At 45.9% G+C, this 18932-nt stretch overlaps 1 protein-coding gene across 7 annotated transcripts in view; it reads right to left on the bottom strand.

Annotated features, from left to right (window-relative positions):
- slc25a47b (solute carrier family 25 member 47b) overlaps positions 1–18932 on the bottom strand; it is a 59182-nt gene that overhangs the window by 20328 nt on the left and 19922 nt on the right. For 2 of the 7 annotated variants that reach the window (XM_070879366.1, XM_070879372.1), the window contains exons 2-4: positions 11195–11238; positions 11040–11111; positions 460–642 (exon numbers count right to left, since the gene is read on the bottom strand). In XM_070879366.1, the coding sequence (XP_070735467.1) occupies positions 460–642; positions 11040–11111; positions 11195–11238 (299 nt within the window). Of the gene's footprint in view, positions 1–459; positions 643–6318; positions 6371–11039; positions 11112–11194; positions 11239–18932 lie in introns of those variants that run through there. The other 5 variants (XM_070879369.1, XM_070879371.1, XM_070879367.1 and 2 more) reach the window with 5 other exon arrangements.

Below are 18932 nucleotides of genomic sequence, written 5' to 3'. Positions count from 1 at the left end.
ATTGTGACCATGAAACTGCCGGATTGTCATAAAAACCCATCTGGTTGACTAATGTCCTTTAGGGAAGAAAATCTGCTGCCTTTACCTGGTCTGGCCTAAATGTGACTCCAGACCCACAATAATGTGGTTGACTCTTAACTGCCCTCTGAAATGGACAAGCCACTCAGTTATACAAACCACCACAAAGAAGCATAGACCGCAGCAGTTCAAGAAGATGGCTCACCACCATCTTCTCAAGAGCAATTAGAGATAGGCAGTAAATGCTGGCCTTGTCAACGACGCCCACATCCCGTGACCGAATAAAAAAAAAAGTTGCACATATAAGACATGTTTTCCCCCCAAATTCATGCATTAGATACAGAATTAATCAAAACAATCTAAGTAATTTAGCCTGAAACATAACCAAAGCAAGATAATATCCTGAACACAATGACAATTATCATACAACAAATAACTTACCTCAGCAGTCCCTGCAGCGCAGCCTGCAATGAAAACATCAAGTCTGGATGGTTTCCCATCTGAGTTACCATGCCGCAACTGACATAAAAAATGGAGACAATTTCTGTATGTGCCAAAACAAACTGAGCTGCATACAGACACCGATAGAACAGGTAATGCCATCCCTTTATAAAATCCATACACCTGGGTAAAAGACACAACAAATATTACTGAAGATTTTCTCCTCATTGCATAACTCTGATATTACAATAAATAACTGGATTACAATTTCCAAGATCTAAAATTTGCCTCATTTCAAATCCTATTCATAATCAGCTGTATTTGGTCTGTCCCCCTACTCCTGTGGCACTTTCTCCTCCTTTGAGCATCTCGTCCTATTCCACCCACTCACCTAATTTAAAATTCTCGTTCTCTACCGCCCACCTAAGTACCATAACAATGTTATTACCAATATTTTTCACTACTTACCTCTCTCTGCCTCTGTACCGAAAGACTTCTCATCCTCGGTGATTTCAACTTCCATCTCAATTCATTATGCTCTCTCTCCTCGGAGTTCACTAGCCTCCTATCCTAACTTAATCTCTCCCTCCCATACCCCCAACCCATATTCACGGCCAGCCCCACGACCTTGACATCTTTCGTGGCCTTGCTACTCCCATTGTGTCAATCGCAGATAAGGTCATCTCTAACCACTTTCTCGTATCGCTCTACACCCATATTCCCCTTCCTCTATACCCACCCCACCCCCACAACCCTACCTCCTTCTGTGTCTGCCCCTGGAAAAAAATCTCTCCCGACTCTCTTACGAGTGCACTTATGAACACCCAACTGTTCAGCCTTTCGTCATGACATTTCTGCAGCTACCAATCTGGTCAATCACACCCTCACCACCATCTTTGATGCCCTAGTCCCTGTTAAAACAATTACTCTCTCTCACCTTGGCCGTTACCCCTGTACAGTCCTGATCTTCACTCCCTTAAGTCCAAAGGACGCAGACTTAGACAGATATGGCGGGCAACTGGTTTAGCCATTCACCACCAGATCTGGCTGGACCACATAAAGCACTAATGGGTCCTGCTCTCGTCTGCCAAAATCGCTCACTATTCCAGACTCATTCTGGAATGTAAGAATAAACCCCAGCTTCTATTTTCTATTGTGAACCATCATTTTAAACCTCTCTCCCAGACACCACCCTCACCTCCGACAATAGGTGTAAGGAGCTCATGGACGACTTTGTCTCTGAGAACGAGTCCATCCGTTCGGCCGCCTCTGCCTCTTCCCTTCCTTTCCCTAGCCCACCGGGCCAAACTTCCTCTAAGGATCACCTCTGCCCTAGCCCTGACCTTTCTCCAGTTTATCTCCGATCTCCCCTCATGACCTCTCCGAGCCCATCCATGAGACCCACTTCCTGGTCCTTTGACCCTATTCCCACCAAACTTCTGACCACACAACTTCCTTTTCTGGCTCCCATGTTAGCTGACATTGTTAACGGTTCTCTCGCCTCAGGTACAGTCGCCCTCTCCCTCAAATCTGCCGTCATTATCCTTCTCCTAAAAAAAAACCTCAACCCCTCCGTCCTGGCAAACTACCACCCCATCTCCAACCTCCATTTCATCTCCAAAGTCCTTGAACATGTTGTCACCTCCTAAATCCATGCCCATATTTCCTGCAATTCCATGTTTGAATCCCTCCAATTCGGTTTCCGCACCTGCCACAGTACCGAAACAGCTCTCACCAAAATCACAAATGACATGCTTTGTGATTGTGACAAAGGCAAACTACCCCTCCTCATCCTTCTTGACTTGTCTGTAGTCTTTGACATGGTTAACCACTATCATTCTCCAACGCTGCTCCACTGTCGCCCAGCTGAGTGGGACTGCACTCTCCTATTTCCATTCTTATCTATCAATCATAGCCAGAGAATCACCTGCAATGGATTCTCTTCCTGCCCCCCCGCATCATTAGCTCTGGTGTCCCCCAAGTATTTATCCTTGGCCCTCTCCTATTTCTCATCTACATGGTGCCCCTTGGCGACATCATCCAAAAACATGTATGCTGATGAGACCCAGCTCTATCTCAATACCATTTCTCTCAACCTCTCCACGGCCTCTGCTTGTCCTACATCCAGTTCTGGATAAGTAGAAATTTTCTCCAATTGAATATTGGGAAGCCATTGTTTTCGCCACAAACTCCATTTCCCTAGCCAGTGACTCCATCCCTCTCCTCAACTTCTGTCTGAGACTGAACCAGACTGTTCGCAACGTTGTCATATTTGAACCTGAAATGAGCTTTCGACTACATATCTGCAGCATAACTAAGACCGCCTAGTTCCACCTCCATAACATCGCCCGTCTCCGCCCTTGCCTCAGCTCATTCGCTGTTGAAGCCCTCATCCATGCCTTTGTTACCTTTAGACTTGACCATTCCAACGCACTCCTGGCTGGCCTCCCACATTCTACCCTATGTAAACTAGAGGTGATCCAAAACTCGGCTGCCCGTGTCCTAACTCACACCGTAATGCTCACCGATCACCCCTCGCTAACCTACATTGGCTTCCGGTGAAGCAATGCCTTGATTTCAAAATTCTCATCCTTGTTTTCAAATCCCTCCATGGCCTCGCCCCTCCCCATCTCTAATCTCCTCCAGCCCCACAACCACCCCACCCCACCCCTCCAAGATGTCTGTGCTCGTCAAATTCTGTTCCCTTGAGCATGCCTGATTATAATCACTCAACTGTGCCTGCTGTTGCCTAGGCCCCAAGCTCTGAAGCTCCCTGCTGAAACCTCTCCGTCTCTCTTTTCTTCTTCGCTCCTTAAAACCAAGCTTTTGGTCACCTGCGCGAATTTCTACTTAGGCGGCTTGGTGTTAATACTTTTAAATCTCATAACACTCCTGTGAAGCGCCTTGGGACGTTTCACTACATTAAAGGTGCTATATGGATACAAGTTGTTGTTGTTGTATTTGAGTTCAGTTTGTATTTGATTATGTTTTCCAGCAATACATGACGGAGTCTGAAATTCCTAGCCCTCACTCCTCCAAATGCACTATAATGAGCCACAGGTATAATTTGGAGTTATATTTGAACAATGCTCATCCTTGCATACTAAATTAAAAGATGCCTCTGCACACATCACTAAAATGTAGTAATCAGGTACCAAAAATAATTAAAAAGACTAATGGAATGTTAGCCTTTATAACTAGAGGGCTAGTCTGTAAAGGGGAGGAAGTTTTGCTGCAGCTGTACAAAGCCCTGGTTAGACCACATCTGGAGTATTGTGTACAGATCTGAGCATCGCACATTAGAAAGGATATACTGATCTTGGAAGGAGAGCAGCACAAGTTCACCAAAATGTTACCGGGGCTCCAATGGTTAGATTATGAGGAGGGATTACAAAAACTAGGCTTGTATTCCCCGGAATATAGAAGGTTAAGTGGTGATTTGATTGATGCTTTTTAGGGTTTTTGAAAGCAATTGATAGGGTAGATAGAGAGAAACATTTTCCCACTGGTGGGGGAAGGCAAGGACAAGCGACATAACCTCATAACTCTCAGCAAAGATATATTCCAGTGAGAAACAAAAACTGTAGGGAAGGGTGGACCATCTGTGGCTAACTAAGGAAGTAAAGGATGGTATCAAATTGAAAACAAAGGCATACAATGTTGCGAAGAATAGTGGAAGGCCAGAGGATTGGGAAATTTTTAGAAGCCAGCAAAGGACGAGTAAAAAATAGTGAGAGAGAAGATAGTTTATGAGAGTAAATTAGCAAAAAATTTTAAAAACAGTGAGCTTCTACAGGTATATAAAAAGGAAGAGAGTAGCTAAAGTAAACATTGGTCCTTTAGAGGATGAGACTGGGGAATTAATAATGGAAAACAGCAGATACTTTGAACAAATATTTTGCATCAGTCTTCATGGTAGAAGACACTAAAAGCATCCCAAAAATTGATAATCAAGGGGCTATTGGGAAGGGGGAGCAAACTAATGGGACTAAAGGTGGACAAGTCCCCTGGAGCTAATGGCCTGCATCCTAGGGTCTTAAAAGTGGCTGCAGAGATAGTGGATGCATTGGTTGCAATCTACCAAAATTCCCTGGATTCTGGAAAGGTCCCAGTGGACTGAAAAACCGCAACTGTAACACCCCTATTTAAGAAATGAGGGAGACAGAAAGCAGGCAACTATAGACCACTTAGCCTAATATCTGACATTGGGAAAATGCTGGAGTCCATTATTAAGGAAGTGATAGCAGGACATTTATAAATCATAACAGTCAAGCAGAGTCAGCATGGTTTTATGAAAGGGAAATCATGTTTAACAAATTTGCTGGAGTTCTTTGAGGATGTAACATGCAGGGTGGATAAAGGGGAACCAGTAGATGTGGTGTATTTGAATTTCCGGAAGGCATTCGATAAGGTGCCACATAAAAGGTTACTGCACAAGATAAGAGTTCACGGAGTTGGGATTAATATATTAGCATGGATAGAGGTTTGGCTAACAGAAAACAGAAATTTGGGATAAATGCGTCATTTTCAGGTTGACAAACTGTAAATAGTGGCTCGTCACAGGGATCAGTGCTGGGACCTCAACTATTCACAATCAATATTAACGACTTGGATGAAAGGACCAAGTGTAATGTAGCCAAATTTAAAGATGATACAAAGATAGATGGGAAAGCAAGTTGTGAAGAGGACACAAAGAATCTGCAAAGGGTTATAGATAGATTAAGTGCGTGAGCAAAAATCTGGCAGATAGAGTATAATGCGGGAAAATGTGAGGTTATCCATTTTGGTAGGAAAAATAAAAAAGCAAATTATTATTTAAATGCGGAGAGATTACAAAATGCTGAGCTACAGCGGGAGTGCTTGTACGTGAAACACAAAAAGCATTCAGGTACAGCAAGTAATTAGGAAGGCAAATGGAATGTTGGCCTTTATTGCAAGGGTAATGGAGTATAAAAGTAGGGAAGTCCTGCTACAACTGGAGTACTGTGTACCGTTTGGTCTCCTTATTTAAGGAGGGATATACATGCATTGGAGATTTTTCAGGGAAGGTTCACGAGGTTGATTCCTGAGATAAAGGGGTTGTCTTATGAAGAAAGGTTGAGCAGGTTGGACCTATACTCATTGGAGTTTAGAAGAATGAGAGGGGACCTTATTGAACCATACAAGATTCTGAAGGGGCTTGACAGGGTAGATGCAGAGAGATGTTTCCCCTCGTGGGGGAATCTAGAACTAGGGTCATCATTTCAGAATAAGGGGTTACCAATTTAAAACAGAAATGAGGAGGAACTTCTTCTCTCAGAGGGTCATGAATCTTTGGAATTCTCTTCCCCAGAGAGCTGTGGAGATGGGATCATTGAATATATTTGTGATGGAGATAGGCAGATTTTTGAATGATAAGGGAGTCAAGGGTTATGGTGAGCAGGCAGGGAAGTGGAGTTGAGGCCAAGATCAGCCATGATCTTATTGAATGGCGGAGCAGGCTCGAGGGGCCAAATGGCCTACTCCTGCTCCTATTTCTTATGTTCTTATGCAACCTTAAAATCAGAGCCAGGCCATTCAAAAGAGAAGTTAGAAAACACTTCTTCGTGCAAAGAGTGGAAGTAGTGTGGAACTCTCTCCCACAAAAAGCAGCAGAAGCTAGCTCAATTAATAATTTTAAATCTGAGGTCAATAGACTTTTACTAGCCAAGGCTATTAAGGGATACAAAGCCAAGGCAGGTGGATGGAGTTATGATCTCACTGAACGGCCAAACAGGTACAAGGGGCTGAATGGTCTACTTCTGTTCCTATGTTTCCAATAATTATTAAAAACACATTTTTGCCGAGTTAAAAATTATTTAAAACCTTATTGCGCAGTACCTGGCCTTCGAGTTGAACAGACAGCTTTATAATGTTTGAGCAGCGGGAGTCCGGGGGAGGCCTATAAAGGCCCAATGTCGAGGAGGAGCAGCAGTCCGAGCAGCGGGAGTCCGGGGAAGGCTTATAAAGGCCCAACGTCGAGCAGGAGCGGCAGTCCTAGCAGTGAGAGTCCGGAGGAGGCCTATAAAGGCCCAACGTCGAGCAGGAGCGGCAGTCCTAGCAGTGAGAGTCCGGAGGAGGCCTATAAAGGCCCAACGTCAAGGAGGAGCGGCAGTCCTAGCAGTGGGAGTCCGGGGGAGGCCAATAAAGGCCAGCTTGTGCAGCTGCAGTGGGGTGAGAAGGCAAAAAAGTAGAAAGAAATCGAAAGGTGACGTCACAGCCAAGGGGATAAGTGATTGGTAAGTAGTTTTTCTTTTTCTTTATCAGTAAGTAACCTTTTAGCATTAAGTTCATCGAAGGGTTAAGTCATGGCAGGACAGCTCGGACACATGTTATGCTCCTCCTGTACTATGCGGGAAGTCAAGGACGCTTCCGGTGTCCTTGACGACTACGTGTGCGGGAAGTGCATCCGCCTGCAGCTCCGAACAGACCGCATTGCGGCACTGGAGCTGCGGGTGGATTCACTCTGGAGCATCCACGATGCTGAGGTGGACGTGATTACACGTTTAGTGAGTTGGTCTTACCACAGGTATAGGGTACACAGGAATGGGTGACCAACAGGAAGAGCAGTGCAAGGAAGGTAGTGCAGGGGTCCCCTGCGGTCATCCCCCTGCAAAACAGATACACCACTTTGGGTCATCAGGGGGGGGCATCTCAGCCAAGTTCATGGCGCGTGGGTGGCTCTGCTGCACAGGAGGGCAGGAAAAAGAGTGGGAGAGCGATAGTGATAGGGTATTCAATTGTAAGGGGAATAGATAGACGTTTCTGCGGCCGCAACCAAGACTCCAGGATGGTATGTTGCCTCCCTGGTGCAAGGGTCAAGGATGTCTCAGAGCGGGTGCAGGGCATTCTGAAAAGGGGAGGGTGAACAGCCAGTTGTTGTGATGCATATAGGTACCAACAATATAGGTAAAAAAAATGGGATGAGATCCTACAGATGAATTTAGGGAGCTAGGAGCTAAATTAAAAAGTAGGACCTCAAAAGTAGTAATCTCAGGATTGCTACCAGTGCCACGTGCTAGTCAGAGTAGGAATGTCAGGATAGCTCAGATGAATACGTGGCTTGAGGAGTGGTGCAGAAAGGAGGGATTCAAATTCCTGAGACATTGGAACCAGTTCTGGGGGAGGTGGGACCAGTACAAACCGGACAGTCTGCACCTGGACAGGACCGGAACCAATGTCCTCGGGGGAGTGTTTGCTTGTGCTGTTGGGGAGGGGTTAATCTAATAAGGCAGGGGGATGGGAAGCTATGCAGGGAGACAGAGGAAAGTAGAATGGGGGCAGAAGCAAAAGATAGAAAGAAGAAAAGTAAAAGTGGAGGGCAGAGAAACCCAAGGCAAAAAGCAAAAAGGGCCACATTACAGCAAAATTCTAAAGGGGCAAAGTGTGTTAGAAAGACAGGCCTGAAGGCTCTGTGCCTCAATGTGAGGAATATTCGGAATAAGATGGACGAATTAACTGCGCAGATAGCAGTTAACGGTTATGATATAATTCGCATCACGGAGACATGGCTCCAGGGTGACCAAGGCTGGGAACTCAACATCCAGGGGTATTCAACATTCAGGAAGGATAGACAGAAAGGAAAAGTAGGCGGGGTGGCATTGCTGGTTAAAGAGGAAATTAAAGCAATAGTAAGAAAGGACATTGGCTTGGATGATGTGGAATCGGTATGGGTGGAGCTACGGAATACCAAAGGGCAGAAAATGCTAGTGGGAGTTGTGTACAGACCACCAAACAGTAATAGCGAGGTTGGGGACAGCATCAAACAAGAAATTAGGGATGCATGCAATAAAGGTACAGCAGTTATCATAGGTGACTTTAATCTACATGTTGATTGGGCTAACTAAACTAGTAGCAATGCGGTGGAGGAGGATTTCCTGGAGTGCATTCGGGATGATTCTCTAGAGCAATATGTCGAGGAACCAACTAGGGAGCTGGCCGTCCTAGACTGGGTGATGTGTAATGAGAAAGGACTAATTAGCAATCTTGTTGTGCGAGGCCCCTTGGGGAAAAGTGACCATAAATGGTAGAATTCTTTATCAAGATGGAGAGTGACACAGTTAATTCAGAAACTAAGGTCCTGAACTTAAGGAAAGGTAACTTCGATGGTTTGAGGTGTGAATTGGCTAGAATAGACCGGCAAATGGTACTTAAAGGGTTAACAATGGATAGGCAATGGCAAACACAAAGATCATATGGATGAACTTCAGCAATTGTACATCCCTGTCTGAAGTAAAAATAAAACGGGGAAGGTGGCTCAACTGTGGCTAACAAGGGAAATTAAGGATAGTGTTAAATCCAAGGAAGAGGCATATAAATTGGCCAGAAAAAGCAGCAGACCTGAGGACTGGGAGAAATTTAGAATTCAGCAGAGGAGGACAAAGGGTTTACTCAAGAGGGGGAAAATAGAGTACGAGACAAAGCTTGCTGGGAACATAAAAACTGACTGCAAAAGCTTCTATAGATATGTGAAGAGAAAAGGATTAGTGAAGACAAACGTAGGTCCCTTGCAGTCGGATTCAGGTGAATTTATAATGGGGAACAAAGAAATGGCAGACCAACTGAACAAATACTTTGGTTGTGTCTTCACAAAGGAAGACACAAATAACCTTCCGGAAGTACTAGGGGACCGAGGGTCTAGTGAGAAGGAGGAACTGAAGGATATCCTTATTAGGCGGGAAATTGTGTTGGGGAAATTGATGGGATTGAAGGCCAATAAATCCCCGGGGCCTGATAGTCTGCATCCCAGAGTACTTAAGGAAGTGGCCCTAGACATAGTGGATGCATTGGTGATCATTTTCCAACAGTCTATCGACTCTGGATCAGTTCCTATGGACTGGAGGGTAGCTAATGTAACACCACTTTTTAAAAAGGGAGGGAGAAAGCAGGTAATTATAGACCGGTTAGCCTGACATCAGTAGTGGGGAAAATGTTGGAATCAATCATTAAGGATGAAATAGCAGCGCATTTGGAAAGCAGTGACAAGATCGGTCCAAGTCAGCATGGAGTTATGAACGGGAAATCATGCTTGACAAATCTTCTGGAATTTTTTTGAGGATGTAACTAGAAGAGTGAACAAGGGAGAACCAGTGGATGTGGTGTATTTGGACTTTCAAAAGGCTTTTGACAAGGTCCCACACAAGAGATTGGTGTGCAAAATCAAAGCACATGGTATTGGGGGTAATAAACTGACGTGGATAGAGAACTGGTTGGCAGACAGGAAGCAGAGAGTCGGGATAAATGGGTCCTTTTCAGAATGGCAGGCAGTGACTAGTGGAGTGCCACAGGGCTCAGTGCTGGGACCCCAGCTCTTTACAATATACATCAATGATTTAGGTGAAGGAATTGAGTGCAATATCTCCAAGTGTACAGATGACACTAAACTGGGTGGCGATGTGAGCTGTGAGGGGGATGCTGAGAAGCTGCAGGGTGACTTGGACAGGTTCGGTGAGTGGGCAAATGCATGGCAGATGCAGTATAATATGGATAAATGTGAGGTTATCCACTTTGGGGGCAAAACGCGAAGACAGAATATTATCTGAATGGCGGCAGATTAGGAAAAGGGGAGGTGCAACGAGACCTGGGTGTCATGGTTCGTCAGTCATTGAAAGTTGGCATACAGGTACAGCAGGCGGTGAAGAAGGCAAATGGTATGTTGGCCTTCATAGCTAGGGGATTTGAGTATAGGGGCAGGGAGGTCTTACTGCAGTTGTACAAGGCCTTGGTGAGGCCTCACCTGGAATATGGTGTTCAGTTTTGGTCTCCTAATCTGAGGAAGGACGTTCTTGCTTTGAGGGAGTGCAGCGAAGGTTCACCAGACTGATTCAAGGGATGGCTGGACTGACATATGAGGAGAGATTAGATCAACTGAGTCTTTATAGTATTGGAGTTTAGAAGGATGAGAGGGGATCTCATAGAAACATATAAGATTCTGACGGGATGGGACAGGTGGAATGTTCCCGATGTTGTGGAAGTCCAGAACCAGCGGACACAATCTTAGGATAAGGAGTAGGCTATTTAGGACTGAGATGAGGAGAAACTTCTTCACTCAGAGAGTTGTTAACCTGTGGAATTCCCTGCCGCAGAGAGTTGTTGATGCCAATTCATCAGATATATTCAAGAGGGAGTTAGATATGGCCCTTACGGCTAACGGGATCAAGGGGTCTGGAGCGAAAGCAGGAAAGGGGTACTGAGGGAATGATCAGCCATGATCTTATTGAATGGTGGTGCAGGCTCGAAGGGCCGAATAGTCTACTCTTGCACCTATTTTCTATGCTTCTATGAGGCTGCAATATGGTAGTTCAACACCTGGCATTGGAAATGATTCAATGATGGTTGGCCCAAATTGAAGACCATGCAGTTTATAAATGTATATAAAATAAATGGATTTTAAAGGGGGATAACTAGAAAACTGTAGTGCTCAACTTCTGGCATTTCCTCAAGTTAAGAGCAGTAACATCGAAGAACTCCGTAACGCAGGAATAAAGTCAACAAAATGGTTTCTAAAATAATCATTCCATGTTTCACAAAGTTGTACACAATCGACAAAAGCTCAGGTTTACCTTTTCTCGCTGATATGTTGATCGAATACAGTGCCAAACACTGCTGTACATGTTCTGTGTCTGAATTCTTACCTGGTGAGACAACAGGTATTAACTACAAAGTCATGTATGTAAATATGGGCAATTTCTAGCAGCAATCCAAATAAATACACTACCTTGATTGTATCCAAAGGATATCCCACAGCAGTAGCAAGTCCACCTGTGGTGGCAATGTAGATTTTACAGCAGTGGATGTGAAACATCATTTTAATTACAAATGTTACACGATAGGAAATTTGCAATATACTCATTTTACATAAAATCTCTAAAATATTTATCCTATTGCAATCTGTAAAGTAAAAAAAAACTAAGCACAGGTACTGTATGTGCGTTAACTCAGTTATGTTACTTATTATCCCCTGTATTCTGTTACAATGAAGAAACTTATATTACTGCAGAATCAGTCACAAGGTAGCTTCCGATTGTACCTTCTTGCCACTCATTCATGAGCAATGTCACTGCTAGCTAGGGAAGGGATCGTTTTCCATCTTTTGCTCCCAATGCATCATCCATCAAAGGATCAAGTATCGCAAGGGCTAGATGCAGAGTAAAGCTTCCTTTACTCAGCTCCAACTAACCGGTTCACATTCTGCTTTCACCTCTGGGACCTAGTTTTAAATCAAGACGATAAAATTCCTCTGCAGGGAGTGGAACTAAGCAGTCTCAACTCATTTTTAAGGAAATGCAAGAACACAGCAGAAAACTGCCCATGTCTTCACACTGATCCCAGAGAGAGATGATAAACACGGTTGGTGTGATACACAGATTAACATTGGTTAAGGTGCATTTTTGAAGGGGAGGAGAGAAGCGGAAGATTAGAGGGACAGTGATATACAAAATAGTAGAAAATGGGCTACCAACTTCACCCATTAAATTAAACTACAGCAGCTTTGGTCTTAAGGCTCTGTGATTTCATGAAAAACCTTGTCAGCATTTCCCGCACTATAAGCATTGCAACGTACCTTTCCTGTTCACTGCCTCTATTTCATAAGTTTCATTATACCATCCCATAGCTGCGTGAGTGGCAAAGGATTAGTGGCTCCCCAGCCAGTCATACTGGCCCAAGAAGGCTAAACACTCCAGTGGCTAACCGCGCAGTACCCGACTGTCAGCTGGAATCAGAACCATTACCATTTTCCGGTTACCAGAATGTAAGTACAGGTATAAATAGGGGAAGAATTACACTGGATCTAGCCATACTAAAGCTGAACTGGGAGTGTTTGATATGAGCAGAGGCTATAACACATGCAAAAGTGTACCATTCTCCATTACAATGATATTCCTGACTTTAATGAACACAAAAATTCACCAAAAATGTTTTAATTTCTCTAATTAGAATAGCTCTGACGAATTTGTCCCAGTTTAAAATCAGCTAAAACATTCGGCTCAATTTTGGTCAGGCCGTTTTTTGGCGCACTTATCGGAGATGCGCCGCTTTTCTCCGTTCAGAAGTGCGGCAAAAAATTTCCTTCCCACTTTGGCCGCTGTCCGGCCTCCTCTCTGTAGTTGCACAGCATGGCCAGTCAAGTTGGGGGTGGAGCCAGCGTCCTGAGCCGAAAACAGTGCCGGGACATCTGCACATGCGCAGTGGAGTGTCCGCGCATGTGCAGTAGCTCCTCGCCCCCAGCTCTCCGTGTTTTGCTGCAGCCGCTGTGTGAGACCCGATGCCAGCCAAATGTTGCGAGTAGGGGTATGGAGTGGCAATTGCACAGACTGCTTAGTTCCATTTGCTTGGAAAATCCCTATTTATGGACTTAAATTGGAAAATACATTGCTTATTGGGGAGCTATGTGTGCATTAGCAGGTGATGCAGTCAGTTTAAGCAGCATGTGTCTTTAGAAAAGCCTTAACCCTAATTTGGTAAATGCATCAATTTGAAGCTTTAATCACTTTAATCTTAGAAATCACACAGGGACGCCACTGTACCAGGCCAAGTGGCCTCCCGCACCGGCCGGCCTGCTGCCTTCCGAGGCCGAATTTTAAGATGAAGGTCGGACTTACTTCAATTTTTTATTTGTTATTGAATTCTTAGTACTTTTGTTTCCAAGGTTTGTTGGTTTATACGGCTTGGTGCTTTAGGTGTAGGTCCTTTCCGCTTCCCTTCCCGCCCCTACCCCAGGCCGAATGGCCTCCGATGTATCTACCTGTGCCGATTTCTTAACTCTCTGCAAAAGGTTTTCTGAAATTACCACATATGCTGGCCTAAGTAGAAATGAAGTAACTATTAGCTGGCCAAAGTTGCCTAAATGGGCAGAACTGGCGTAGGTGGCTGGTAACGCCCCCTTTTGAGAAAAAAAACTAAACTAAAAAAATCGTAACTAACACTAATGCAAATTGATTGTGGAAAATGGGGATTTTTAAGTTACGCCAGAAAAGTGGAGCAACTCCTGGCCAAAATTGAGCCCATTAAAACTATGTGTGCTATTATTTCAAAACAGTTACGATATGCTACCTTATAAAATAAAATTTACAATATAATTGAAATAACTGAAGTTATGCAGGAAGTTTTGTTTTGATCTGCCAGGAAATGTAGCATTTACTGTCATGATTATTTGGTTGTGGTCGACAACAAGCTGCACATTTAGGGTGTGGAATCCCTTTCTGTTACGAAACGCGTTCTTTAAAAGGGGCTTTCAGGGTGATGAGCATGCAGTGTATTGCTTCCTGCACCTTCGGGAAGTCTGCTATTCTTGAGAACCCCAAAACCCTCACGGTCTGTGCCTCCCTGATCATTGGTATCATGTATTCAACTATCATTGTAACCCATGTATAAGCTGACCCAAGTTGTATACCTTGAGAACACTGACCACAAGGGGGTGAACTTGTGGGAGATACTCCGAACCTGGACTTTCAGGTATAAAAAGGGAAGCTCCACCCACCTTCATCACTTGAGGTCTTGGTAATAAAGGTAACTGGTCACAAAGTGACCTTCTCTCAAGTATGGGCCTCGTGTGCATTTATACTGTTATAGTAAAGACATATCATTGGCGACGAGAAACTGGGATTTAAACCACGCTAGCATGGCCACTAGCAGCACAGAAGAGAGGTACTGTGTTGGTGATGATTGGGACGACTTTATTGAGAGACTAGAGCAAAGTTTTGTCACTAAGGAATGGTTGGGACAGGATTCGGCCGACAAACGCAGGGCTCATCTGACGGTTTGTGGATCCAGAACGTACTGCCTGATGAAGGACCTTCGAGCGCCAGAGAAGTCGGCGGGCAAGACATTCAAAGAGCTCAGTAAGTTGATCGGGGAACACCTTAAACCGGTGAGCAACATGCACATAGCGAGACACCGGTTTTACACGCACCGGCAGCGAGAAGGGCAAAGCCTTCCTGACTTCGTGGCAGATCTTCGGCGACTGGCGAGCCTATGTAAGTTCACAGATGCATGCAGAGCGGAGATGCTGCGAGACTTTTTTTATTGAGGGCATCGGGCACGCTGGGGTTTTCAGGGAACTGATTGAGACCAAAGGCTTGACCTTGATAGCCCAGACATTTATCTCAGGGGAGGAAGAGACTAGAATGATGTATGACAAAAATCTTAGATCAAATGCGGCAAGCGACCAGGGTGTCAACATTGTTAACGCGGCACACAGTTCTCTAGGCAGACAAGGGCAATCAGACATGCCCCAGCATGTAGTCGAACCCAAAGGGGGAATTCAACAGAGACAATGGCTAGCTGAACGGCGATTCATGCCATCGCAATGGGCAATGCGGCCAGTAATGGGGCCATCAACAACTGTTAATGGTGCGCTTAAGGAAGTTACAGAGACAGTCAGAGACGATCAACTGGTAATGGACCTTTTGTTTCCAACACGGGGCCTCCAGCTCATGCTGGAGGTGTGGAGGCAAACACCCAGCCAGAGCTTGCAGGTATCAGCAATATATCTGCAGAAACTGCAATGTCAGCGGTCACTTGGCACGTATGTGCAGGAAGCCTGCAGCCAGGTTGATGTACGAGGAGGACGGGCCCGATGCAAGCCCTACGAGGCCAAATAAATTCTGGGGGAAAATTGCTGGAAGCTGAAGTTCAGCGAGTTCATGTGGAGCACATATACAGTTCATATACCAGGACGCCACTGATAATGATGAAAGTGCTCCTCAATGGCATCCCAGTATTAATGGAACTAGACACGGGGGCCAGCCAGTCCCTGATGAGTATCAAACAGTTCAAAAGGTTGTGGGTGTCCAAGGCCAGGCGGCCAAAATTACTGTCGATTGACGGACAGCTATGGACATATACAAAGGAGATAATTCCAGTGCTAGGCAGCGCCATGGTAGTCGTGACCCACAAAGATTCGGAGAACAGGTTGCCACTCTGGATTGTCCCGGGGGACGGTCCCGCACTACTCGGGAAGAGTTGGCTTGCTGTCATGAACTGGAAATGGGGCGATGTCAATGCAATTTCTTCTGTGGAGCGAGCATCATGCTCACAGGTCCTGGACAAATTTGACTCATTATTTCAACCCGGCATCGGCACTTTCATGGGGGCCAAGGTAGTGATTCACATAAACCCGGACGCCAGGCCAGTACACCACAAGGCCAGAGTGGTGCCGTACGTGATGCGGGAAAAGATAGAATGCGAATTGGACCGCCTGCTGAGGGAAGGCATCATCTCGCCAGTCGAATTCAGTGACTGGACGAGCCCGATTGTGCCGGTGCTCAAGGCGGATGGGTCGGTCAGGATATGTGGTGATTACAAGGCCACCATCAATTGGGTGTCACTCCAAGACCAGTACCCGCTACCGAGAGTGGAGGACCTCTTTGCGATGCTATCTTTTTCAAAATTGGACCTGACCTCAGCTTACATGACCTAGGAGCTGGCGAGCGAGTCGAAGAAGCTGACCACCATCACGACACACAAGGGGTTGTTTGAGTACAACAGATGTCCATTCGGGATTCGTTCAGCCGCTGCGATCTTTCAGCGAAATATGGAAAGCCTCTTCAAGTCGATTCCAAGGACGTGGTTTTTCAAGATGACATCCTCATCACGGGTCGCGATACTGAAGAACACCTCCACAACCTGGAGGAGGTGCTACACAGACTGGACCGGGTAGGGCTGCGACTGAAAAAGGCGAAGTGCATCTTCTTAGCTCCAGAGGTAGAATTCCTGGGGAGGAGGGTAGCAGCAGATGGAATCAGACCCACTACGTCCAAAACGGAAGCGATCCAGAGAGCACCCAGATCCCGTAACATGACGGAGCTGCGTTCGTTCCTGGGGCTCCTGAACTGTTTTGGCAACTTTCTTCCCAAATTGAGCACACTGTTAGAGCCGCTACATGTGCTCCTACGCAAAGGTCGCGATTGGGTCTGGGGGGACAGCCAGGAAAGGGCTTTTGATGGAGCATGACAAGTTGCGTGCTCTAACAAACTGTTAACGTTATATGACCCGTGTAAGAAACTTGTTCTAACATGCGATGTGTTGTCCTATGGGGTCGGGTGTGTTTTGCAGCATGTGAATGCCAATGGTCAGTTACAGCCGATAGCTTATGCCTTCAGAAGTCTGTCCCAGGCAGAAAGGGGCTACGGGATGGTAGAAAAGGAAGCTAACATGTCTATATGCAGTAAAAAAAAAATGCACCAGTACCTGTTTGGCAGGAAACTTGAGCTGGAGACAGATCACAAACCCCTAATGTCCCTTTTGGCCGACAAGGCCATTAAATGCGAATGCATCAGCCCGCATACAGAGGTGGGCACTCACGTTAGCCGCCTATGACTACACAATTCGGCACAGACCGGGCACTGAAAACTGTGCCGATGCACTCAGCAGGCTCCCACTAGCCACCACTGAGGGGGCACCTGAGCGTGATGCTGAGATGGTCATGGCTTTTGAAGCCTTCAAAAGCGAAGACTCACCTGTGACAGGCCGTCAGATTAAAGTCTGGACAAATAAAGACCCGCTACTGTCTTTAGTTAAGAAATGTGTCCTGAACAGGGCATCTGCGCAGTTTTCAGTGCCCGGTCTGTGCCGAATTGTGTAGTCATAGGCGGCTAACATAAGTGCCCACCTCTGTATGCGGGCCGATGCATTCGCATTTATGGCCTTATTGTCGGCCAAAAGGGACGCTAGGGGTTTGAGATCTGTCTCCAGCTCAAATTTCCTGCCAAACAGGTACTGGTGCATTTTTTTTTAAACTGTACAGGGTATTGGTGAGGCCGCACCTGGAGTACTGCGTGCAGTTTTGGTCACCTTACTTAAGGAAGGATATACTAGCCTTGGAGGGGGTACAGAGACGATTCACTAGGCTGATTCCGGAGATGAGGGGGTTGCCTTATGATGATAAATTGAGTAGATTGGTCTTTACACGGAGTTCAGAAGGATGAGGGGTGATCTTATAGAAACATTTAAAATAATGAAAGGGATAGATAGGCAGGATAGAGGCAGAGAGGTTGTTTCCACTGGGAGGGGAGACTAGAACTAGGGGGCACAGCCTCAAAATACGGGGGAGACAATTTAAAACCGAGTTGAGAAGGAATTTCTTCTCCCAGAGGGTTGTGAATCTGTGGAATTCTCTGCCCAAGGAAGCAGTTGAGGCTAGCTCATTGAATGTATTCAAATCACAGATAGATAGATTTTTAACCAATAAGGGAATTAAAGGTGATGGGGAGCAGGCGGGTAAGTGGAACTGAGTCCACGGCCAGATCAGCCATGATCTTTTTGAGGGGCTAGATGGCCTACTCCTGTTTCTAATTCTTATGTTCTTATGAATGGGGACTGGGCAGCCACGTACGGGGCATGCCCAGAGAAATTTAAACTGTTTCATAGGCGCAAGGATGAACTCTCGATTCAGGCCGATTGCCTACTGTGGGGAAACCAAGTAGTCATGCCCCAGAGGGGCAGAGAGGTGTTTTATCAGAGAACTTCACAATGAGCACTTGGGCATTGTCATGATGAAGGCAATTGCCAGGTCACACGTTTGGTGGCCAGGGATAGATGCAGACCTGGAACTTTGTGTTCGCAGGTGCAACCCGTGTGCTCAGCTGGGCAACGCACCCAAGGAAGCCCCCCTTCGCTCCTGGTCCTGGCCCGCCAAGCCATGGTCACACATCCATGTGGACTACCCAGGTCCTTTCATGGGAAAAATGTTTTTGGTTGTAGTAGACGCCTACTCCAAATGGATTGAGTGTGCCATTTTAAATTCAAGCACATCCTCTGCCACAGTAGAAAGTCTACGGGCAATGTTCGCCGCCCATGGTCTACCGGATGTCTTGGTCAGCGACAATGGCCCGTGCTTCACAAGCACTGAATTCCAGGACTTCATGGCGGGCAATGGAATCAACCATGTCAGAAAGGCACCGTTCAAGCCGGCCTCAAACGGCCAGGCGGAACGAGCAGTGCAGATAATCAAACAGGGGATGCCCAGAATCCAAGGGGTTTCCCTACAAAGCCGCTTATCATGCCTCCTGTTGGCCAATAGATCCCGACCACTCTCGCTCATAGGGGTTCCACCCGCAGAGCTGCTAATGAAAAGGATGCTCAAAACCAGGTTATCCCTTATACACCCTACAATGAAAGAAATTGTTGAGAGCAGGCGTCAGTCACAATGTGACTATCATGACAGGAATGAGAGGACGCGATGTATTGATGTCAATGACCCTGTTTTTGTCCTTAATTACGCTGCAGGGCCAAAATGGCTTGCAGGCACTGTGATTGCCAAAGAGGGGAATAGGGTTTTGGTAGTTAAACTTACCAATGGACAAATCTGCCGCAAACACGTGGATCAAACTAAAAGGAAGTTCAGCAACCCCATAGAAGAAGCAGAGGAAGAACACAACGTTGAGTTTACTCCACCACAGGTGACCGAACACTGAAACCAAGTGAAGGAGAGACCAATCACTGTGGGCAGTCCA

The sequence above is a fragment of the Pristiophorus japonicus genome, chromosome 4 (assembly GCF_044704955.1).
Source record: "Pristiophorus japonicus isolate sPriJap1 chromosome 4, sPriJap1.hap1, whole genome shotgun sequence".
NCBI classification, from domain to species: domain Eukaryota; kingdom Metazoa; phylum Chordata; class Chondrichthyes; family Pristiophoridae; genus Pristiophorus; species Pristiophorus japonicus.
This window is presented reverse-complemented; position numbering and strand designations above follow the sequence as displayed.